The following is a 26,817-nucleotide window of genomic DNA, read 5'->3' on the forward strand; positions in this document are numbered from 1 at the left end:
CAATACACTGAATACTGAAGTGAATTGGCTGCAGTAATAAAATAGTAGGCCAGGTTCCACTCTTGTAAACTAAGAGGAGGATGAGTTGACAATGACTATGTATTCATTAAAACTGGAAAATCAATACAATTAATTAGATTTAAAATAACATTTTAAAACTCTGTACACCTAATGAACATCCCTTCATGGCCACAATCTACATTTTTCAAAGGATACTTCAAGTGATGTGTCTGATCACAAGCCACTTCAATTAGCATGACAATAAATCAAAGTGACTTGTGAACTAAACTAAAGAAGCAAAAATAATTAAGCCAAGACTTCAGATAAATAACTTGGTATAAACAGGATGAAAGTTTGCTGAAGTATAGCAGAAATGTCTTCACATAACCTGATTATACTTTTGTGGAAGTATAATATATAAATCATACTGGTTTATAACGGTTGCATTCTTTTTCCTGAGCCTCTCCTGTGAACATTGTTTGTGGTACATGCTCTGAATCGTTGAATGCAGCACACACGCACGCACACACACACACACACACACACACACACACACACACACACACACACACACACACACACACACACACACACACATCTAGCCTTAAATCTAGGGTCAATTTAGTCTGCTTACTGGCAAGTTTTTGAAAAGTGAGAAGCATTAAAAACCTAAAGAAAACTACCATAAATACAGAGAGAACATGGAAAACTTCACATGGACTGTTACCTGAGTTTAGAATTCAAATTAGAGAGCTACCTGTTGCAAATATGATATAGATTGCACAGATTTTGCACATTGCCTTGTATAATTGTCTGCATCTGTCTCTGTATCAGTACTCTCTAGTAGATTTTTGGAGGTAGGGAGATGTATTTTTTGCTACTTAGAACAGTGAGATAATGATACTATTGTTTGTAACACTAATGCGCAGTGGAGGGGTTAAAACATTCTCAGTGTCAAGTCTAATTTATAAGGCTCATCCAACTGAGTTGAACTGTGCAAGCAGTAGGCACTGGTAGACACCACAGAGTGTCTGCTCTAAAAGGTTAACAAATAATTGCTATGAAATAGAAAGATATGTGCTTTCCCTGCATGGGAATTACAAGACACTGAGATTGACGGATTATCTAACTGCAAGGCTTTTTTATGAATCTATTAAATATGCATTCAAAAAGAATCAACACCTTGTTGATATTGCATCATGTTTACACAAAATGGAAAGTCTATATTGTCCTAAGGGGTATGTAACAAAAGTATAATTCTGGTGCATTTTGGCTCAAAAAAGAACGTACAAGGGATAGGTGCAACACTACTCAATATGTAACACTTACTTACTTGAAAACACCTCTCTTAAACAGGATTCATTTTGCATATTTTATTAAATAAAAGATCTGGAGGGTTTGGTTTAAAGTGTCCATTTTAACCAAATGGTTCTTTGATCATTCACTATATTTCAACTGATCCTTTTTTGATGAGGCTGCTAGATCTTCACTGGACAAGCTTGTTTGCAGTGTAGCAAACAACAAAGAAATCAGTCTTGACATTCTTTCTATGGTTCTAGCTATAAGATGACAGGGTTTAAGTTTCTATCCTCAATATTAACTAAAACATATCAATCTACTGATTCATCTGCTAAGCAGCAGTAGCAAAATTTCAACCATGTTCATGTGTTTAGGGCATGAAGTACTGGATGTATCTTGTCGGGAACTGCAGTGAAAGGCTCAAGTATTGGTCATAAATATCAGTTATTAAAGAGAGTTTAAGGCCTGGTTGCTTAGTCTATGAGATCATTATTTTTAGCTAGAAATAATTGAAGGACAATATATATTAAACATTTTGGTTAAACATATACCTAACCCTTTTTTGAAAAATAATGCTCATCTAGCACCCTATATGGTTCTACAGTTGTCTTTTGGGAAATCCCTTAAAGATTATTTGTAGACCCCAATAACAAAGTGGTTCATTTTCACCAAAGGACACAAGAAACTATTTAGGAAGCTAGAACCCATAATCATCTAATGCCCCATGTTGGCAATGTCACAAGAGAATATTTTAATTTACGGTGAAAAGAGGTTTAATGAAGAAGTTCTTGAAGCGGGTACATGAAGAGGTTTGGGTAACTGTCTGTGCAATGTTTCTGTGTATATTCTCTCTGTGTCTATGCAGATTACCCCCAGGCTCAAGTTTACATACAACTTTGACGACTATAACAAGGTCAGGTATTGAATATGAGCGATTGGGTACATAAACTAGCAGGGTTAGGATTAAATAATTGCAAACTTGAAGTGTCAGTTATTAAGGATAAATGAATAAATGCTGTTGCATGTTAATGAACATGGTCTTTCTAGGTAGTATTTTCTTTATTTGAATGGAACACCATTGGGACATAGATTTTCAGAGACCCTTTTTAGAGACTTCTTTATATAATAGCATGTGTACAAACAACTGTGATTCACAAAATATATTATTTGGCCAAAAGTTTTCGTACACCTGAATAGCACACCCTTGAAAGTGGGCCTTCTAAAAAGTGTTACCGCGGTCAATTAAATTTGCAGTGGGGTGTTCAAAAAGTATATATATGTACTGTATGTGATAAACAGGTGGTTAGTTTTCGGGTTTGTCTTACCAGCAGAAATGTAACGACGGCAAAGGTTATTATACAGTATTTGTTCTAAAGTTTTACAGTCTAGCTGTGATAGGTTATGTCTAGGTAATTATATTATCTTTATAAAAAATGTATGCTAATATACAGTGTTTTTATGGCAGCTCAGATGAATTTTGCATAAATAGAATTGCAGTGAAAGTTATCCATAGAATTTAAAGCACTTATTAATGGCATTCAGGCCCACAATCAGTATAACAAAAGTAACAGAGACCTGTAATAGCGTTCTGTCTCTGGCAACATTAGAAAGATTTAGGGAAGGGGAAAGAAAGAAAACTGACACTCACATTTCTGATAAACAAGTTTAACCAGGTCTCTGTTCAAATTATTTAGCAAACATAAACACTGCTAAAGTGCCACATAACATCTGAAAGGATGCACAGTTATTTTTAGTGCAAAATAATTTGAGAAACCATAACAGAATGAGACAGAAATGTGTCTGTGATGGAATAATGTTGCTTTGGCTATACATTGTTGTTTGGTTTACTGGACTAACAAAATCATACTTCCCAGGATTTAATATACATCATCCTCAATTGGCCAACGTGCAGATCAATATGTATGTGAAATAAACTAGATCTTTAGAGGGACTAGTTGCTTTAGGGTCTTTGGCAAATCTTTAAGTCTTGGGCAAAGTTTCAAAGTTTTGAGTTGTATTTAGTGTATGTTATGTAGCGCTCTTTTTTTTGTTTGTTTGTTTCCAAACTCCAAGTAAATAATCAGTTGCACAATTTTAAGTTTTATTAGCATTTGGTGCAAAGCATGCACATGTCAGTGCTTAAAATTAGCACATTTATTTATTTATTTTTTGCACAAAATTTCCAAGTGCTCAGTGAGACATAAACTTTGTTATCATAGCACTAAATTATTGAAGGTTCTAGCTGTAGCAGCAGATATGGCTTTTGTTCCCTGGTGTTTTGTATTGCTTTAAGATTTATAATCATTCTCTTGCTATCACGCAAATAAGGATGGGTTCCCCTTTTCAGTCTGGTTCCTCTCAAGGTTTCTTTCTCATAACATCTAAGGGAGTTTTTCCTGGGTCTCAGTCGCCCCACAGGCTGCTTATCAGGGATAAATACACATCATTCTTAATTCTTAAATCTTAATTCTGAAATTCTGTAGAGCTGCTTTGAGACAATGTCCATTGTGAAAGCACTATAGAAATAAACTTAACTTGCTAGTTTTTACCATAGAATGATATTTAGATTTTTTAGCACAAGGTTATTAAGCGTTACAATGTAGAAATGTGTAAATTAGTGAAAGTGATGCAGTAATATGCTCAGGCCCCTTACAGCGGTTTATAGTTGTTAAACTGCTGGATGTCTTGGTAATGCTCTGAAAACAGTGCTTTATAGATCATTGGAGTATATTAGAGGTCAGGACTGGCCTCTTCAAGCCAGACAGTATCCATCCCACTTGGAAAGGTGCTATTCTAATATCTTGCAGCATAGCCTACATTCTCAAAACCGAACAAGTTTTAACTTGTTCTGAACTTGACTTTAACTTACTTTTCAACCAAAGGCCAGAGTTTAGACTTCCTCTCTTTCCTTAAAGGTGTCTATGTTACAATGTAACTTTAGAACAACTTTTATTCTAAAGACCTTTTCAAGAATCTCCCTTGCTACCAAATTATACAGAATTATATTGAATATAGAGTAAATAGGACATAAAAATATGTTGTAAAACCTAGAATGATGTGTGTATCATGGAGGACTTTTATACCTTTTCCACTTGTGCCTGCTTAAGGCTGACAGGTCCAAAGACTATTATGTAATTCATTAAAAAAAATAGCCATAACCTTTCCACTCTAGCAGAAAAAAGACACAATTCAAACAGAAGCTCTATGTTTTCTTTAACACTTTGAAAGTACAGAATGACTCTTTAAGGTTAATTATATGTTCATGCTCTTCAAAGCAGTAATTAAGCAGTAACCTCACAGGCTGGAACTGCTTAAGCTGCTGGTGCATTTGGGTGTACGTTGTGGTTTTTTCAATGTGGGAGGTGTTTTTGCCAGTTTGCAGTTTAGGCACTCTTACTGATATACATTTTGGGAACTTTTTGCTAATAAGTAAACACAAAATTCCTGCAGTACACAGTACAAATGTACAGCTGAATGTAAGTGTTGCAAACAAACAAAAAAAAGACAAACTGTATTAATCTAAGTTTTGCTGATGTCTATTTTTTTTATCAGGTGACAAGAGACAAAGTAGTTATAACTGCCTCTAACTTCTTTGCATATTTTTTGTTCTTATTATACCTGATCAGTTTTTTATTCTTTGTTTATTTTTCTTGACATCTCTGATAAAAAAAAATTGTTTTCAGGGGTGACTTTTAATTTATTGCCTTTATGCCCACACAACTTGAAATTTCTAATCATCTACTTTGGATAGTCTTTTACCTTACCAGTTCCTTTCTTGTTCATTAGAGCAAATCAGCAGAACAGTATCAGTAAAAGTGCTGTTAATGTACCTTCTTTAACTTAAAATTAAATGATTTTACCTTGTAAAATACCACTTACAAGACACTTTAAGTCAGCTTAAAATGGTAAGTAATAATCAACAACAATGCCAAAACTCTGAAAAGGAAGGAAAGGGTTAACCAGAGCAAAAGTGTGTGCTGATTGGCTTTCCAGACATAAACAAGAGTCTTACTTGCTGGTGACCCTCAGTCCTGACCCCAGAGATAGAGAGTGGGGCTAATGGGTGTCTCTTTCAAACACTGAGAAGCCCAGAAACAGAGGGTCTATTGTTTGTCAGCCAGAGGCTGCCAAGTCTCTCGCTTCTCTGAGAAAAGTGCTGAGCCAAGCAAGGTTGTGGAGCTAGGACTGGCTCTGAGTTCCAGCTCTTCCCCCCTCCTTCCCATGCTCTCCCTTGCCTGGATTCAGCTGGAGCACCACATCAGCATTGCCCCAGGGATTTAACCGTGATCATCTCAGCTTTTTATTGCTTGACTTGGTTGCGAGTATGCTCTTATTTCCTAGAGTTCTCTAAACCTCCAGCTGGTGTGCTTGAGTTTATGTGATACACTAACTTTGTACATTGATTTACATTTCTCAACTGTAGTTTTATTAATCTCTCCTATTATACAATATGTTTTGAACACCATCATTTTACATTACATTTGCCTGCACATGCAAAAAATGTATTAAGAAATGTGCAGTCTCAAACTAATGGGCATTACACATCACTATGGGAACTAAAAACAGCATGAAACTAGCCCAGGCTTTCTAATTTACTTTTTTAACGCTTATATCCTTAGGTAAGCATGGCCTTATTTAAACATTTACTAAACCACCCTGCAATACTGAGAATTATTCTTCCAACATAAAAAATGAGCTAAGCTATTTACAGACCTGTTTACTTAAGCTAAACCATTTATAATTGAGACTAACAAAGTTAAATAAATATTTTCACAACAGGATTCAATCTGTGATTTGATTAATATAATTTATCTTGGAAACAATATAGATGCTAGTGATGTTGGATATTTTAAATAAAGTATATTACCAGGATCATGGCACATGAATTGCTTAGCAGAAAAGGTAAATAATATCCATACAACAGTAATGGTAGCGGGGGAAGGGAGCCTGTTGAAACATCTGAAAGTGATTTCTGCTCTTATAAATAGCTAAAAAAAAAAGCCAAGTTCACTGTCCTACAACACAGGGCTTTGTGTTTATAGCTTGAACTGGGTGTACATCTAATGCTTCAGGCTAAAGAAGTTCTCAGCCTAAAAGTGGCAAAACAGGTCAGTCAGGGAAAATGGAGGAGGGAAAGCGTAGCTGACAGCAGGGATAAGATGCCTGCTGTGCACACGTGTTTTTGTGGGATAGATATTGGATGTGTCACAGAACACAATGAGAAAGATATATTATGGCCTTCATAACAAAAAAACATCCCTGAAATCCTAGAAGAGATCTTGCTTAATTTCCAGGCTTGCTTGAACATGTACTTTTGATCATGCCTTGGCTGTTATTTTGCCTGTTGCCTATACCTTGTTTAGGTACATGCTACTCAACCAGGCCCACTACAGCCAATGTGGAAAATTATCAAAATATTTTGGATAAAATAATATATATATTTTTAATATATTAGTTGGAAACATTGACAGCACATAGCAGACACCCTTATCTAAAGTGCCCTAAAGTTATCAATATACAACTGAGCATTTGAGGATTTAAAACCTTGCTCCAGGACCCAACAATGGTAGTTTGGTGGGGCTGAGATATGAACTTGCAACCTTGTGATCAGAAGTTTAGCGCCTTCATAGATGAGCTACACCTTCTTATTGAACAATATCCAGAATATTAAAATAAATCCAGAGTTCTTTGGAACATTATGAAATAACCACTTGGAAAAACAATTAAAAGTCATAACCTTAACATTCCTGTCAACAGAATTGGCTAGATATTATGCAGGTGAAAAGTTCATGTAACCGCAACTATTTGCCCCCAGACTGGTGTGTTACTTAAGATTTCACCTCACACTCTCAGAATAAGAATAAGGAAAGTAACATAGTAGCCAACATTGAAAGGAGTTGCAGGACAACCTGGATGCAGCTGGAACAACTTTTAAACTGAGCACAATAAGAAATAAACAGCAGCAATATCAATTCTTGATATCAATCCCCCCCCCCCCCCCCCCCCCCGGCCACACACACACACACACACACACACACACACACACACACAAATCCTTCTGCTAAAAAGGATGCACAAATATGCATCTTAAATTGGCACCCAAACATTTTTTTTCTTTGCAAATGGTGCATGTATGCAGTTGTGACATATTAGTCAGAAAACACTGCCAAAACACATGAAAAAGAAGATGGATAGTCAAAAAAGACAATGTCTTCAAACAAACAGCATGTATTTTACATAAAAGTCAAGACTGCTTACTAGAAATAAGAATGTGAATGAATTTGCATGGCTTAGTCATCTCATGACAAAGCAGGATTAACTTTTATAATAATGTAATATAATAATTTAATAAATTATGCAGTAGTTGCAAATGTAAATCAGAAGGACCCTTATGGACTTGGGAAAGAGTATGATTGAGCAATGGTCATTGTGCTGTTCAACATTGCTGCATCTAAGTACTAATGTTAATTTGTGATGTCTGAATGTGATGTCTATTTTATTTGTTGGTTTTTTGTACATATTTATGACATTATGTCTGAAATTTCAAGTGCATATACGGAGTAATTTTATTTTTTTTAAAGTACTGAATACTCTTTTTGCCTAACTGTGGGTGAATGTGTGAAGCGCATCCAGGGTATATTCTGGGCTCCTTATTTATGACAACCCGAACTTGGATGTAGCAAATGACTAAATTAAGTGACTGAGTGAGTGTATACTATTAAAGGTAACTCAGTGTTCATAACATAAAACTAGGGTTTTCTCTGCATTTCTGTTTCTCTGTCTATTAACAAAAAGCATTACTTTGATTCTAGTGAAACTTTTCCTGCATGGTCTATACTGGTGCATTAACCGAGAACATTTATAGTTGTGTGTGTGTGGATAGGCAGTCATTAGGGAGAGCAGGAAGTATAGCATGGCCCACTGAATTAATGACCTCGCAGTAGGAGAGGGAAGCAGCTGGATGGACCTTGACTCGCTGATTCAAGTGGCTATGAGAGCGAGAGAGAGACACACAGAAGAGAGAGAGAGAGAGACAGAAAGAAAAAAAAGATACACACAGAAAGAAAGAAAGAAAGAGAGAGAGAGAGAGAGAGAGAGAGAGAGAGAGAGAGAGAGAGAGAGAGAGAGAGAGAGAGAGAGAGAGAGGGCGGGGGGGATTAGGAACAATACATTCTGCCTGACTCCACAGCTTGACTCCAATAAACACCCTCAAGTTATTTTACTCAAAAGTTTAACCAGTGTGCATTTAATAATAAACACATCCCAGAGCATTCCAGGCTTTAATACAATTTTAATGAAAAAATGTACCAATGAAAAAAAAGAGTCAGAAATAATTTTTTGTAGAGCCAAGCTCTTATGTACAGCATATTGCACTATATAACATTGTCTAAAACTTCTACAATGTAACAAAACACAAGAAAAGAACAATTTCCAGAGTGCACAGTACAGTCTCGAAGACACACAGTTCAATGTTTACAACAAATGCTACATTTTCGCTGGGTCTTATTTCTTGGTATACAGAGAATTGTGGGCCTCAAGACTTTTTTCTTTTTTTTTACTTTTGAACTAAAAGGCTTTTAGGCATCTCCATAATTGTAAAACATTACAATAACTGCATTTAATAACAGGTTTCTGACAATAAAAAAAAAAAAAGAAAGCGTAGTTCATTACAATTGCAAATTGATAAAACTCATTTGTTTTGTGGTTTCCTTGCAAATGATCAAAATAAAACTGGATTTGTCCAAACACATAAGCAAAGTATTATACCTTCCGTACACCTCATTTTGGAAATTGGAAACTACTTTTAGAGACCAAAATACTTTTTATGATACTGTTGGTGTCTAACAATGATGGGCCTGCTCAAGATCCTTCTTAAACCTTGAAAGTCTTTGAACATCTGAAATTGGTAGAGAGACCTCAGCTCCTCATTTCTGCTCTGTACAAACCACTTCATCAAACTAATACTGGATACCATGGTGTGCTTTTGAATAAAAAGTAAAAACTAAATGTGCCTGTCACCTGAAGTAGATTATGAGAATTTCAGGAGCGACTGCTTAGCAAAACACTGGAACAGTTATTAAAAAAAAAAAAAAAAAAAAAGAAAGAAAGAAAGAAAAAACAAACAACCCCAACAAATCAAGGATTAGATTGGAAGAAAATATTAAATATTTTCCAGTGCATGTAAATCAAGAAAATAGTGAATACAGTGAAGATGGAGAGCTAACTCATTAACATGGCCCAGTGTCTTGATCAATCTTTCCTACCCTGTTTTCGTCATTGAGAAATATTTACAGATGTACTATTATATTATATAAGCTTTGAGCAAGACCTGGTAGGAGACGGTGAGCATCATGGAAATGAAGTCATTGAGAATAGTGGCCAAATATTTTCACTCACTGTTCAATCATGGGCAAAGACTTTTCTCTGGGACTTTTTTGTCCGATAATCCTGTTAATAGAGTATATGTACACTGTTTTAATGGCATTGTATATTTAAAAAAAAAAAAAAAAAAAAAAAAAAAAAAAGGTAGACAGGTGACAAATTAAATGGTTAGCCAAATCCCCCAGAATGTATAACAGCCTATATTTCCTTCACCTTTAATTTGTCACCCATCTGAAAGTGGTTGTCCTTCACTGATTTTGGATTCCTTCAGTCTGGAAAATAGATTCAGTACTGTTACCTTTTTTCCCATGATCATTCATGTTCTTCAGAGGAAACCAAGGACAACGGACCTTCGAAACAATGACTAAATCCCTCTCCCTTCATAGTTCATAACATAAAACAGTCCTGTGGGACTACAATGATTATAGTTGGCCATATTAAAAAAGTTATGTTAAAAAAAAATCATTCAGAAAATGACCACCATGAAACAAGCTCCAAAAAAGGCTAACCTTTCACCTCCTTAATCCACAGGGTGAGGAAGAAGACAAAACATAGACACATCCAGGATTAAAACAAAAGTGGCAAGAAACACAGAAAAGAAATTGCACACAACCTATACAGTAGCAATGAATCAATATACAAAGAAATAAATAAAAAGGAACAAAAAAACCCAACAATTTAAATTACAAATAAAAGAAGCAAACGCAAAAGGTTAAGGAGTGAATGTATATATGGATGGAGACTAAATGAAGTGAGAAAGGTAGCTACAGAGTTGTGAGGGCTACAGTCACTGGCTCAGCGTTCACGATCTGCAGGAAACAAACGGTTAGCATTTCTTTGGACATTCACCATGCTTGAAGTAGCCTGTGCCCCACACTTACTCATTTGCTCACTTCCACAGCTGGCAAAACTGTTGATGAGAACTAGAGGTGTTTTTTGTACTGTGTACCATGTCTGTGTACCTGTGTAATCGTAGGACTACTGTTAATATAATTAAAGCCATTTCTTGTGAAACTAGCACACTAACATGCTATCAGTTTTAATCTTAAAACTTTTGTTTTAAATGTTCTAAAACTAAATTATCCTAGGTCCTTCATATCACTTTCAATGATATCCTGCATCTTATGTTAATGTATCCATATGTAACTACAGTTTTATATGTAACAACAAAAAAAAAGCTCCTTAACAGTTGGAAATTAAAAACCAAATTTTACAAAATATACACATTCACTCCTTTAAAATAAAATTAAAATAAAATAACATGTAAAAAGAAAAGTTATACAAGCAAAAAAACAGCATTAAGAATCCATCAGTGTCTTCAAACAAGGCAATTACAGTTTTACGAACAATTTACAGAGGAGCATCCTTATCTAAAACAAGCAAAAAGTAGTGGTTATAAAAAAAATAAACAAAAAACCCCCATTTAACCCATTTAAACTGAACGGTATAAAAAGCACAATCACAACTAGAAATTCTGTAAGATAAAAACACCAGAGTATCCTGAGAGGAAAAATGCAGTCACTTCACACAGACACAGTATTGCTCTGTGGCTGAGAAAAACAAGTGGCTACAAGGATGTTCAACAGCCAACCACGAGGACCAGTGGTAAATAAAACGTTCAGTAGAAATTCAGTGAATTTTTTTTTCTTTTATATTAACCTGAATGCATGTGGTGAGATTTGGAACTGAGGTTTTTTTTGGTGATAAACTTGTGTACTAATACCCACAGTAAATTTCCTTGTAAAACACCAGGAGGGAAAAAACAGGCCTCTAAGCAATCATGGTTACTGAAACCTTCACTCAAGATTGGTGGAAGGTGGTTTGAGTAAAAAAAACAACAACAAAAAAAGTTTGTACAATTCTAGGCACTGTAATCTTGTTCTTCAGTCTTAAATGGAGATGACACACATTGCCTCCAGGCATCAAATTATTTGGTGATCTCCCTTGCTGATAATTGACAATCAGTGAGAAAAACTAACTTCAAGTATTAGAGGCCTGTCTACTTCCTATTAATGGCTATGGGGAAAAATAGCAAAAACAAAGTTAAAAAAATGATAATTATAATGAATCTCTACAGAGATATACTGAGGTGCAAAACTCTTTGAAGATAAGTCAGGCTGATTGATGTCCTGGAAGAAATGTATCGAAAAAAAAAAAAAACACCCTTCCAAACCACCACCTTCTCTTCTATAGTCCACATTCAGTATTCAGTTTTTATGCAGTGGCTGGAGATGATAAGGCATTCCCAGGGCGGAAGTTGTTCAAAATGTAGACATGAGGAAGTGCAAGCGAAATTCGAAAAGACAAAATATTGTACAAAACATCTCAACAAGTCTTATATGAAAATAATCTTATTAACACCATGGCATCTTCTTGAGGTGGGAAAAAGGAGGTCCCCGTCCCGCGGAGATTGTCCTCCTTCTCATTTTCTCCCCTAAAAACCCGTGTTGAAAGTCGAACAGTGCCATTAAGCGGAGGTGGCGGATCTTGTCACGGCATCCTTCTCACCTGCGATCCTCCGGTCTCCTCCTGTGCACCGCTGGCTCGCCTTCAAAAAGGATAGCGTACAGCGCTGAGGCTAAACGCAACCAAAATGGCCACTGGTTCCTTTGGTTTCGGTGTTGCTGAAAATAAACAAAAAGAGACAGGAAGTAAGGGCTGGATCCAATCTGGATTACACACACTACATTATTTGGGTCATATCATGCAGGCAGGGTGAGATGGGGGCAGCAGGCAAAGCATGTGAGTGAAAACCAGACGCCGGAACCCTACTGATGTTTCCACAACAGAGGCAGTCTGTCTGACAGTCTATATGACACAAAAACGTGCCATGATCCAGACACGAGTGACTATCAGAAGTGGACACATCTTAAGTGGTGGCACAAGATTTTACTTCAAAAATAACTATTTGGCATATTGTAATGATACAGGATTATAATAATCCTGTACTGTAAACATAATATTTATTCCGTATCAGAAGCTCCTTTCGTCTTCTCCTTTGCTAAAGCGTAAATTACAGTCATTTACACAGATAACACTTGATCAGGGTCTTAACATAGTATACGTGATACTGCAGTCACCTGAAACGGTGGCATAGTTAAATATCACAGTTAAGCTGTAAATCATGCATGGCTTAATCTCACTCAAGACTCTCTGTGGAACTGAGTCCAGTCGATCTGAAGAGATTTAGAGGATAACACAATCAGGGTTTAGGCACAATACAAAAATTGCAGTAAACGGGATTAAAGTGCTCTGGACATATGCATACTTGGATACACACAAACACTTTGCTCCACTCAGCATGACAGGCCTGGCTGCTTGTGCAATGTGTGCAATACTAAGCCACAATTCTGGCAAAACAGAAAGACCAGCAACAGTTAATTTGATCCTATATAAAAGAGGTACCTACAATTAATCCCTACTCAACCACATTTATTAAAAGAAAGGCATTGTCTTGTATTTTTATGAGTTTAACTACAATATAAAATTTTACACAAAGCTAATACTTTAAAATGCAGTAACGTGTATATATTCTACAATGAATTGTACGTACGCGCATACAGAGAAAAACACAGCCAGTACACACCCACAAGTGACAGCAATAGCGGTTGCCATAGAAGACCACAAGAGACATGGGCAAATTATCAGTGCTGGTGTGAATGCAGGGTTAGACAGAGTTTAAAAAGTCAAACCAGAGATAACCAAAAGATGTAAAAAATAAAATAAAAAATACAGTAATAATATTAATAATAATAATAATAATAATAATATGGTGCCATTATCAAGTTCTAGTTATCAAGTGTTATATATATATATAGAAGCCATGTGACATTTCAATTGCATACAGTTAAACTACATTTAATAAATTATGAGAATCCTGGTTTGGGGGTTTCACTGAAAATGGAGGTGGATACGACGGATCCCTAAATTCAAGTTATTTTCTGTCCATGTTTTCCCTGCAACTGCCTGGTGTCTCCTCTGGGTTTCCCAGTTTCCTCATACATCCCAAAAAACATACTAGTAGGTGTATTGTCTGTATGAATTGCCCCAAGACCTGAATAAATTTTATCCGATGACCTGGCAGTCAATCTGTTGATTTTGAATTTACAGTGACCCTGACCAGGATAAAGCTGCTATTATGTATAAAGGGAATACATTTTCATTCACGTAGTAAATCCCCCTACTTCGGTCACTAACAGCTAAGCCCCCCAAACATTATAAAATAAAAGAAAAAACATGATCTCAGTCTGCACTTTTACAAAAGCTTTTGGTTTAGAAGCACTCAACTGTGACCAAAAAAAACTTTCACTGACAACTGAATGGGGAAAATAAGTGTGAAAGCACCCTTACACCTAGTCATCGTGCAATCATAAGCACAACACACCCTGACTTCATCCAAGTCTTAGAATGATTTCAGAGAACAGCTTTGCAAGTAAAAGTGTTTAACAGACTACATCAGCCAAAGCTGCATCACAGTAGACTCATGCTTTATGCCTCAGAACTGACAACACAACGTTACTGAGAAAGCAAAAAGTCTTTAAGAATGACCTTTCAAAGCAGACACACAATTTCCCACCCAAAACATAGTGGCACGCAATGTCTGTGTGTGTGGGTGTGTTTGTGTGTGTGTGTGTGTGTGTGTGTGTGTGGGTGCGCATGTGTGTGTGTGTGTGAGAGAGTAAGAGACTCCGTACCACATGACTAACTGTCAAAATGAGTCAAAGGCTAAATTTAACCAGAGATAAGCAATAGAGTTGAGGCAGACGTCACCCGTCACTTCTGCGGGCTTCCTATCAGCCGTGCGTGCAGGCTCACCATCAGCTGCAGAGCTCCCAAGAGTCTCTGCTTATCAAAACAGCAGCAATAAACACATACATGTACATTACACACAGTAAATGTCACCAGACCCACTGGAGACCTTGTCTGCACTTTATAAATCACTGAGCTATCATAACAGAATCTGACAGTTGGACACCTGGTGCTGAAAAAAATACAAAATAAAAATAATAATAATATTGATGTGCAGATCCCCTACAACTATCTACAGCTCACCCCAAACACTACACATACACAATATGGACAAAACTACTAGGACACAGTAATTTTACTGTGTAAAATAGTAATTTTTGAATGTGGTAGCATTAAATTTTCCCTTCACTTGAAGTAGGAGACTCAAAAGTGTTCCAGCATGACGACGCCCCTGTGCACAATGCCGACTCCAGAAAGATGTGCTTTACATGGGTTGGAGCTGATGACCGTGAGTGGCCTGCTACAGAGCTTTGACCTTAACCCTAGAGAACACCTTGTTAGGATGACCTGAAATGCTGACTGCACCCCAGGCCTCTTCACCCTACATTAATACCTGACTGGCTGGCAAATTACATTTCTCTTTACATTTTTGGTAAACTGGTTGCAGCAGCCTTGTTATTGTTGTTTTTTTCCCCCAACTGTTGCTTTTGGTCCCTTTTAAATGCTGCACAGCTTTTAAACAAACTGGCAGACAGGAAGCCTGTCTCTTAAAAAACATCCCCTTTTCTCTGGAGTGCTAGTAAACAGAAGTACCCTCTCTCACTCACACACACACACACTCACACACACAGGAAGTAGTTTCTGAAACCTAACGCACATGCACGTATCTTCTGTATGGAACTCTAGGTATTAAAATTCTGAACAAAGAGCCCTCGAAAAATAACACAAATAATTATGGAAAAAACATAATAACGGCCCACAAGGAAAGCTCCTGGAAACATTGCCCTGCACAGATAATCCCTCCAACTGCCTCAGGGTTCCATCGCAAACCTGTCAAGAGCAGCAATTTATCTGTCAGCAGCGACCGTTCCTATCTGACTCTCTACAGCCGATTCGTTTTAGGCTGAGCAGCCCGCCGGCGCTGCACTAACTGCTCGTCAGGGGGCTCGTGGGAATAACAGACTACTCTTTGTCATGTCTGACTCATTAGAAACTGAAGTGTCACTGCTGGCGTCAAATCTCAAGACGAGGGGCTGATAAGCGAACGCTCCTGCTGATAAATGAGCACGGTCGAGACTTTAGGGTATGAAATGTGAAGTCTCTGTCCCCTACAGATTCCCATCATGCCATATGGCAGTACAGAGAAGTCAAATTTTTTTTTACTCTCTCTGCTGGTCGACCAAAGGGAATACTTATGAAGAAAAATATCAAGTTTGGTTTAGTTGTACAAAAAAAAAAAAAAAAAGAAAAAAAGTTTTCAGAACCTTCAAGTGGAAAAAGTTAAGAAGGAACTCTTAGCAAAGATCACAAAGCAGGTTTCCCGAAATCTGAATGAAGATTGAGACCCTTAATGAACAATCCAGAACTGGCAACTAGGGCTGCAACAACTAATCGATAATAATCGATAATGAAATTCGTTATCGATTTATTGGACTGCTCAAGCTACGGGTTAGCGTGGCGGTAATATAACACAGCCACCCGCAAAAAGTACAGCAGGACCAAGTGTTCATTCCAAGTCATCCAAGGCATGGGAGCATTTAAAATTAACAAGGAAAACTGTACCTAGAAGTTATGCAAAGCGAGTGAATAGAAAAACACACTTGTGTCACGATTAAGCATGGTAAGCAAAAACTGTATAATCCTTATCATGTGAAAATATAGTATATATAAATATAGTTTAAATAAAGTTCTATTGTATCATGTTCTTCCGATTAATCGTTTATCAAAATAATCGTTAGTTGCAACCCTAAGGAAGAAACCTTGACTCAAAAAAACAAAAAAGACAAACTGAATCTTTTAACCATGTAAGGAATGGTACATGACAGACAGAATCTGTGGTTATAAAAAAATAATAACACACTCAGATAAGGGGGGTGTTATGCTGCATAACCGACCGAGTTCTCTGACTGTTGCACAGTGAACATGAAGCAGAACGCATAAGGAATAATAACAAAGTTAAAAATATACTAATAAATATTTGAAGTTAGCCCTGGGGTTGTTTTAAAATACCAATATATCAACATGAATTAAACAAAAAAACTTCGATTGTGTCAAAATGTTATGTCTGCATTTTATATATTTACTTGACAGCTTAAGAGATGACGTGTAGACGAGGTACAAATAAGGTCAGCGGTGCAGAACGGAAAAGCAAACAAGAAAGAAAAAATAAATAAAGAACTGCAAAGACTACAACCTGAGGCAGTCTCCGTACTTTCACATTAAGGAGTAAATTACACAATTAAGTATAGGAGTAGGAAGTGAAGGGGGGGGGGGGGGGGGGGGCATGCGCACACACACACACGCACGCACGCACACGCACGCACGCACACGCACACACGCACGCACACACGCACGCACACACGCACGCACGCACACACGCACGCACACACGCACGCACACACGCACGCACGCACACACGCACTTACTCACTCACTAAATGCAGGCTAATAGATTTGGGTTCAGGTTTCTTTGGGATCAGTCATCAACTTGGTGTAAAGCGGTGTAAAGTGGCCCGAGAGAGCGCGGCTCATAATCTCTGGGCTCCTGCATGGCCTCTCAAGTCAATTAGGTGAGCCGAGGCTCAGTTACAACTACATTTTAACCCTCTACATCATGCCCTCTATATATTTACCCTCATATGGGCTTGTACACATCTACTGTTCCCGTACAAAAAAAAAATGTTTGGCAATACAACCCCAAAAAAGTGCTTGTCCCAGTTTTAGATATAAATGCAAGAGTAAAATCATCGCTCTTTGGAGAGATGAGACCGAGCACAGTGTCTTCTACACAACAGAGAGCAGAGCATCCTGAAAAACAGGCTTAAAACATCAACATCCAGGAACGTGGTGAGCTGAAGTTAAAATAGTAGCTTATCATCACTAAGAACACACACTTGGCACCAAGCCGCAGTATCGCTGACTCATGGCTCCTCATTTCTTAAAAGGTGTGTGTAAATATGTACGCAAGTGTGAGCGTGGCACATTTAGCTAACTCATGAGCTTTCAATGCCAAGCAAGACTCTGCCGGAGTCTCAGCAATCACATATCCTCAAACCAGGCCCTGGCACACCATTCTGTCTACCTCACATTCTCACCTCTTCCCTATTCATTTGTGTGTGTGTGTGTGTGTGTGTGTGTGTGTGTGTGTGTGTGTGTGTAAAAGAGAGAGACAGAGAGTGAGTGACTGAGGAAAAAAAAGAGAGAGAGAGCGAGCGAGAGAGACAGAGAAAAAAAGAAAGAAAAAGTGAGAGAGTGGGAGGTTTATGAAGTTTAAGAGCTTAATCATGTAATAGAATGGGCGTAATAGAAAACAAATTAGAAACTGCCAGCTGACGGTTTCGTGATATGCTGCGCATTTCCTAACATACTTCCACACCGCCAGTGCATGTAAACACACTCTTTTTAAGTATGCGGGACACTGATCCAACAATGTAGCATTAATCTGAACAAAGAGACATTATTCATGGCCAGATTGTGCACATGCACAGTTACACAAACCGACCAGAGTTGACTGATTCAGCGTCGCTGTCACAAAGAATGGTTTAGAAAATCATTCCTACTGTATACCATTGCACTGTACAATGACTCACCTTTATGTATTAGATGTTAGATGTTATGTTAGATGTTAATTGCAACTTTATATTATATATATATATATATATATATATATATATATATATATATATATATATATATATATATATATATATATATATATATATATATATATATATATATAGTCTAAGAGTCTGAGCTGATCCAAAAAACCCACCACACAATGACTGACAGACACGCACACAGCGAGTTACAGGCATACACACAGAAATTAACACACACACACACACACACACACACACACACACACACACACACACAAATACATACACACACACACACACACACACACACACACACACACAAGGAAAAGAGAACTATAAACAGGAAGCTAGAAGGATAGTGTAAGCTGAACTTTACCATGGTAATCAATATTAATAAATAAGAGACAAAGAGAGATAGCTCCTGAGAGAGAGATAATGCTTGACAGGATATTCCACTGTGCAAACTGCACTGAAGCTTTAGTCTTAGACTTTAGTCATGACTGAACTGTCATGAATCAACACAATATAACCTGTAATACAAGTACTCATCCCCATCTTATTACTGTTAAACCCCTGACTTTGTTCTGGTGTAAACAGTAACCAGCAGAAGTAACATAATTAGCTGAAAGGAATTCACCTGGAAGGAAGACACCTACAATATTAAAGTCTCCTGAAAAGTAAGAAGTCCATGACAAAGTTTAGGAAAAGTATCAATCAGGATTTGATTCTGAAAAATATATCAAACATTGAAGATAAAAAGTTACTTAGTCGTGCAACGAACTCTTTATATAAAAGGTTATGACATTCTGATTATCCACTACACTGTGTGTGTGTGTGTGTGTGTGTGTGTGTGTGTGTGTCATGACATTAAGTGGTTTTAGCTGTTCAAAGCTACTGATATCATCACTACTAACCTTTTGAGCTGGAATAAAGATAAGATGTGTGATGCTCTGCTTATCTATGCACATGTAGGAATGATAATTATCACTAACATGATATTTTATGCTCCTAAAAGGGGGTCAGGAGGTGGGTGCTGCACTATAACCATTCAACAACTAGTTAGCTGCAGTATTTGATGTATAGCAATTTTATAGCAGTATTTTAATTTTGAAAATATTATCCACATGCACTGAGAACAGTTGTGATGTATTGCTATGCCATAAACAGGGAGTTTGATGTTGACTCACCAGCATGTGCTCTTGATAGAATTGATCGCCAATCATCTGGAGTTTCTGGCCAATCTGAACCTCCACGCTGTGCGCTTGCCGTCGGCGAGGTTGATTCTCAGGAAGCATGGCGTTCTCGATGCGGTCAGAACGGGCAGACGACGTCAGCAATAGTAATCCTGCACTACCTAGTGAGAGGGCAAAACCACAAGGGTTAAATTCACACCGAAAGCTGCACCCCTCACCTAAGAGCGGCCCACATAATACTGACAAACAGACCTGCTGCTGCTATAACAGCATCACAAGAGATCTGACATATAGTGTTTATCTAACCTCAGAAACTAAACAACTAGGCCAATGTACAAGAAAGTTGCAAGAATTAAAAGTACTGCACTGACCAGATTGTTATCTTTGCAGTAGTGTGTGCTTAAGGCACCAATAAATCAGACTCCAGAAATCAAATTTCCTGTTTGTTGTGGTTTCTACTCTTCAGGCTCTTCGGTTTTAAAGATAAACGATAAAATGACAAATTGTGAAAATGAAACATTTTTACATACACATAAAAAAACAGGAAATACAACACAAGAAAACATGAGTCATAATCGATTTGACGCTGACATCCAGAGAAGTCAAATAGAAGATGCTGTGGAAGCCAAAGCTGATTTATCAGTTCTGCATTTTAAATGGGAGACAGCTCATGCTGTAATCTGATACATGAAGCTTGAAGAAATAATAAGAATAACAATAACAACAACAACAACAACAACAATAATAATAGTAAGAATGCAAATATAAATAAATGAAACAGTGCAGTGAGGTTGTAGCTCCCTTGGTGTCCACTACTGGGCCCACAGCCAGCAGAACAATCCTTGCGTGCAGTCATTTGAATTGCAAAGCGACTAAGTACACACACACAAGTAATAAAAGCTGAAGAGGCCAAGACAATCAGACGCCACAGGGAAGGGAGCTGAGAGGACAAGAGACACATAGATTGCTCTCACAGGTGCTGGAATCTCTAGTTTAGTTTCGGCATACTTTATTTAGCATAAGAGATACTGGTACATGACCAATCGCCTTAAGGCTAAAATAGGGAATGTAATAGTTACCTGTAATGTTAAATAAACTAAAAATGTTGTCAGTGTGAGGACAAACTGTAATAAACCACTTTTTTCAAAGTTCGTTTAATAAAATAATTTTAAATTATTGCCAGACAGTTCTAGATTTTGCCCTTCTCCCTTTGTCTCTACCATCATCTCTCACTTTGCCTCCATCTAATTTTTGAGAGCCTATGGTTTTACCGTAGAAGAGGCGTCTGGGCTCCTCATCCACACCACAGGGCAGCATGCCATTTATACGTGCCACTTGGCTCCCTGGGGTCTGCGTGCTTTGGTCCTCCTGCTTTATCCCTGTGCTGGAGGAAGGCCAGCAGTGTGAGACAGCCCCAAACACATCATCATCATCTTCATCCATGAGCAGGGTTTTACACACTCTCCACCTGCAATCCAGAAAAATGATTACAGGGAAAATCAGAATGATCATAGTGTCAGTGTAAAGACGTGTATATTTGCATTTAGCCTCAATGGAGAATAGCAGCAAGTGATTTAAATATAAAGAAGAATAAAGAAGTACATGTACAGTCCTACTTTAATCAGTAATACCCTGTGAGGAATGAGCTTCTGCATGTTTTCTTCAGTATTAAATACACTACAGGAGGCACATGCTACAGGAGGCACCAGCCCACAACAAAACCAAACCAAGTACAAAAAAAGTGTTCAAATTGCAAAAACCATAAAACTGACAACATTGAAACAAACTTGCTGCCAGGGATTTTAAGTAAGCTGCTGAGCTCCTAGCACTCGTATTTCTATATACATCATATGGTCATGTGACTTCTGCAACTAATTAGGCAAAAGTTACAAGCCGCTACAACAATCATTATGATAAACTTCGAAACAATCCTAGGTGAACCATGCGAACATGTTGAAGACAAGACTGTCTCTGTGATTCATACTGATCATAATGAGATATCCAGTGCAAATCATTAGCAAACACTGCACACTTTATCTGTCGATGTGGTATGAAGCTAATGAATTATTGGACTTATCTCCTAAACAGTAATTCGGCAGGTCAGAATGGCATTATTTTGACCTTGTGCATTTGACATGGAAAACAAGTGGAAAGCAAACAGGGTCACCAATTGAGAAGCTACACCAAATGAACTAGTAGGAATTTCAAGGTGAGTGTGTGGTTTCAGTGTGGCAACACAGAGCATATGACTTAAGGCCTGCTGATGACAGAACTTGATGGCATTGCCTCTGTTATTTACATTGGCATTGCACCATACACTTCATAGTAATTCAAAAGATCCTAATATTTACAAGATATTATGATCTTCAATAACTTTAATTAATAATAATTCATAATTTAATAACATTTAATGTTAACATTCATAACCTAATGATCATTTAGTTAACCTAATAACCTAATGATCATTATTCATTTATCATCAATTGCATATGAGCAATGGATTTTGGATGGTCCAGGCTTATTTCAAGGCTGGCGTCTGCCACTCTGTACCATATTTTTGGCAACACCCCTGGACAAGGAACCTACTATAAAATGTGCAACCACATTTTAAAGCCTGTGTTTGTAATGCACACATGACAATAACAAATCAGTGCCTCTGTTTCTAACAGCAGGTCTGGAGAGAAACTACATGCAGTCCAGATCCTGAGCATCAGTTATAGCAGTAATGACAGTAAAGATTAGCTTAGCTTGCGGTACTCATTTAGATAAATAGTGGCCATGAAACCACACTACGAGGCTGAGGTTAGACAACTGGCTTGCTATATATAACCTTACAGGGACTTTGACTTCTCCATGTTCTGTGGCAGAGCCCATGTGGGTTTTTGTGGATCATAACAATTCTGGGTGATTATTTGTTCAGGAAAGACTTCAATGTCAACGACTGGGTTATGCAGGCTGCAGCTTAATAAGCATGTATAAATTCAGGAACTGTTAAGTCTGTGAGAAAAAAAAAAATCAAGACATCCGCTGTCTCTCCACACACACATAACTGCAGTAATAAAAAATAATAATGATGTCATGAAGAATGGTGACAAAAGCGACTCCACACTGCAACAGAAAAGAATCCAAAAAGCATGTGCTGCTTTTATAAAAATGAGACAATGCATGTCCACAACCAGTTTCTAAACTGAAAGTAAAGGTTGGTGTGTTTTGTGTGAAAGCTGAAAGCATATACACACTTTCACAAGTGCAAAATGTGCCTCGTGTACATGTGCAGCATGAATAGTGAGTGTATCTGAGTGAAGCACCAGTTCTCTTTGTTCAGATCCCATAGCAAATGTGAAGGACTCCACACTGTAGCAAGCGATATACAGCTCCCTCTGCTGCCCGGCACTCTGTGGGTGTGGGTGTGCGTGTGTGTGCGCACACTCAGAAGGCAAAAACCTATAACCCTACTCAATGTGACACTTCTTTATCACTTTTAGGGATGTACTGATCCGAGAACATGCAAATACTGATGATGCGCATATCGCCCGTGTATTGACTCAAAATCAGATGGAATTTCTGATACACTGGTGTATTTTATATAGGTGTAATCATGTATCTTATGCTGCAAATCACTTGGCAACAGAAGGTTTAAGAGAATTAGCATGCTTACCGTGACGTTCTTAGTATTGTATTGGAAATGAAAAATGTCAAATAGGGTCACTGTATTCACTTAAATAATGCAGAGTATTTGTTGTTTTGTCATCACTAATTTTACAAGTCAAAAATAAAGACTAAAACCTCTGGATAAAAAAACAAAAAAACTAAAGAGAAATTAAGTGAAGTCTTCAAATGTACACACTGATACCTAGAAGTATAATTGCTGTTGTGACTAATAAACAACACAACTAGTGTTCCAGATTCTGAATTTAACCCCACATGGGCCATATTCAACCAATGATTAGATTACTTTTCTAAACTTCACTATAATATTTTTGTTACCTGTATGGTCTCCGTTATGCCAAGTATTAAATTATTTGACAACTTTGACAAGCCTGGTGACAAAATCTTCCGACTTTTTAATCCCACACTGTTGTCAGTCCTGCACTAACAACGATGCTCCAGCTCTCAACACAGATGCTTGTTACACCAGTTGTATGAGAGAGTAGGTTCAGTCAATTCATCACCAGTGTAGTCAGTTAGTTGTCCTTGTACCAGCCTTTGTTCCCAATGACCAATCACTAAACACCACTGTTCCCAATCACTCATCTGTTATTTTTACCTGACAACACTATCCTATTCAGTATATCTCTAACTTCTTCATGTAAAACTTTTTGACATGCAGTTGATTCGAATTATATGCAGTTTATCTAACACATCATCTGCCAATTATTGCAGCACCTTTTTCATTAAAATATTTGGGGACACTGAGTTTGATAGGAGACTGTCACACTCTTCCAAAACAACCACCCAAGGTCACAAACGCACAACACACACATACCTATATACAAACCCACAAAACACCCCTCAGACATGCATCTGGTTCACCGCACACTGTTCGGGTTATACGGAGAAAATGCTAAACTAACATTTTGAAAAGCTGCAAGTCTCTCGTTTGTGTAAGTGCTTTGTTGTGGCACCTCAGGCCACAGCTTAGCATGTTACCTATCAATCATTATTACCAATGGCTTGTTAAAGTTAAAAGCACAGGTGGTTAACATTATACACACACACAGCACACATTATACAGGAAATAGCAATGATTTGTGCTGTTAACTGCTCTAAGGTTGATGCTCATCCAAAGGTCTACAGGGTCATGATGTCGATCCAAATATACTGAACAGCTCTAAATGTCAAATGATCGCGTTCCTCGTGCGGTGTAATCGCATTTTATTGGCTACTAGTGGTTATAGTGAGAAACGGGATTAACCAATCAGAATCAAGCACTTTCCCTCTTTATTTCCTGTATGAATGCTAGTAACCAGCAATCGCTGTTTTAATGTAGGAGGCGAAAATGTTCGAGTGGATATGATTTTATGACATTATGCCAAGTTTGTCGTTATACTAATAATATACGAATAATACTAATAAATGTTGTTGTTTTTTTTTTTTTACGGCAGCGTTATTGCATCATAAATCCGCGCCGTCGCCGCTGCTGCCTGCCAGCCAACCCAACACAGGAGTGTATATAGGAACACACCGGCATTACAGTCAGTCCATTTCCTCAACTCTGCCTCGAATTCATACCTGACCAGGCCACTGAGGAGATTGTATCGCCGCTCTTGATAGAGAAAGAGAAAAAAAAATATTGGGGTTTAAACGCGTTGAGAATGTTATTGGGTTTATACTGCGCGTTGATATTACCCTAGTTCACCCGGAGACACTGCTCAATTAAGCACTGTGTTAAACTACTGAAGTAGTATATTTGCCATTTTTTCATTATGTAGGCTCCTGAGAACTCATGTGCGGTACTAAAAAATTGTTTTTCAAGAAAACAATGGAAGTATGTACAATTAGAAGCCGTTTCTAACAGCCCAAACATGGCATTTCGTGCATCGATTCACGTGTTCGAATACTTTTTTTTTTTTTTTTCCTGCGTTTCTACTTATCACTATTAAGAGAGATGAAGCCAATCTTCTGTGAAGTGTGAACAAAACAAAAAACAGACGTACAATGTCTTTGAGCTGTGATTTCGCGACATCGCACCACTTTCAGGCAGTTAGTCATGTGTTTACAGTGCGTACACATCTATTTACCTCGTAACCTAACAGCATGTCGGGACTCTGCCATGACAGCCGACATAACCGCGACCCAGATCAGTTTTTTAGTACAGAGCTGAAATCCATGATCCAAATCCAGCTGAAATCAGGAGGCTGTTAAAGAGATTGGTTAGATCATTTACTAAGAAGGCCGGTTAGCTCTACTTGCCTACCGGGTGTTCAGCTACATCCGTGTTCTTTTCAGACCACATCTATCATACCACAGACAAATAAGACGTACACCAACACAACTACTAATTACAGAACATCAGCTATCTCTAACTGTCTATCCAGTCCAATTGAATGGTTACAGAAAAATCAGACAAACTATATCCCTGCAGCCCAACCTGTCTACAGAACCTGCCTTTGTAGTGAGTGAGACTGACCTCTGCTCTGTGGTCTGTATTCAGATCCGTGCTGTTTCTGAGTCTGAAAGAGTCGTAAATTCGCCGATGGGATCAGTTGAGAGTAAAAGTCTGATCAGTATGCTCCTCTTCCCTTCTCGACAACTTTCATTCTGCAGTCCAGCCTCCAGCACGCTCGTTTCTTTACGATCGACGTCATCACTCCGCCCCACACACGTCACGCCACACAAGACAACAATCCACCATTAAAGCAACACGACAGTTTTGTTCTGCAAACACAAAGTGCGATCTTTTGATACTCTGTTCCAGTACACCAATGGTAGTATTTATACTGTCATGAAACTGTATTTGTCTTGAGCCTACTTTACAAGCAATAATACTTTAATAAACCCGTTTCAGCTCCACTACCAGCATTTATGTAATGTTGACGCTATTGGGGCATTGCAAGAAGTGTCCAGCTGTAGCATCTGGGTGTTTTTGTCTACAGCTTTAGGGAGTGCTATTGCACATACTGTCAATAACCTGGCTTTGTTTTGTACTGAATTTGTACTGGTTTTCTTTTAGTACCTACTTAATCTCGATCAGGATATTGCAGATCTGGTATTAATCAAGAACACTGTGCTTGAGATTGGAATACGCCTTGTATAGGACATTAAAACACTACAGCCAGAAAAGCTCACATTCACACACTCATTTACACCTTAATGAACAATTCACCCACCGGTATGTATTTCTGAAAAGTAATTGGTGATTTAGAAAAATTAGACCTGGAAGTTTAGACACACACACACACACTACATATATATATATATATATATATATATATATATATATATATATATATATATATATATATATATATATATATATATATATATATATAAAGAATACAATAGGAACATTGTATATCAGTCGATCACATGATTATAGAGTCTGATTTCTCGAGTCAATATATTTGACTATACCTTTAAGACGCGGTGGTCAGTAACCAATCAGGTTGTTTGTTTTGATCCCGCCTCCTCTTTTTTTTTTTTTTTTTAGCGAGCAGGCACGTGGTAGGGAAATTCCCACAGTGCCAGTTCTGCTAGATGGTAGTGAGTTCTCATACATCACAGAATACATGAACATGCTATTCATCACATGTACATTTTGTCACGAATATTATTCAAATGTATAATTAGCTGTGGAAAGCTTTCATTTGCATCGCGAAGGTACTGTCATTTAGTTTTACTTAATTTATAAGAATATCCAGGGATAGTGGCCAAGAT

General features: G+C 37.7%; 1 protein-coding gene across 2 annotated transcripts; it reads right to left on the reverse strand.

The window, feature by feature from the left end:
* Positions 1–8,570: 8,570 nt before the first annotated feature.
* bmf1 (BCL2 modifying factor 1) lies at positions 8,571–25,758 on the reverse strand. Of its 2 annotated transcripts, XM_083550588.1 has the most exons (5): positions 25,571–25,758; positions 25,182–25,298; positions 20,712–20,908; positions 19,435–19,601; positions 8,571–12,305 (listed from the first exon to the last, which is right to left on the reverse strand). In XM_083550588.1, the coding sequence occupies exons 3-5, from the start codon at positions 20,881–20,883 to the stop codon at positions 12,186–12,188; spliced, it is 459 nt and encodes a 152-aa protein (XP_083406714.1). In that variant the 5' UTR covers positions 20,884–20,908; positions 25,182–25,298; positions 25,571–25,758; the 3' UTR covers positions 8,571–12,185. The 2 variants fall into 2 exon arrangements, with proteins under 2 accessions (XP_083406714.1, XP_083406713.1); XM_083550587.1 differs by lacking the exon at positions 25,182–25,298 and having other exon boundaries at positions 25,571–25,743.
* Positions 25,759–26,817: the final 1,059 nt, after the last annotated feature.

The sequence above is a fragment of the Silurus aristotelis genome (assembly GCF_946808225.1).
Source record: "Silurus aristotelis genome assembly, chromosome: 9".
Taxonomy (NCBI): Eukaryota; Metazoa; Chordata; class Actinopteri; order Siluriformes; family Siluridae; genus Silurus; species Silurus aristotelis.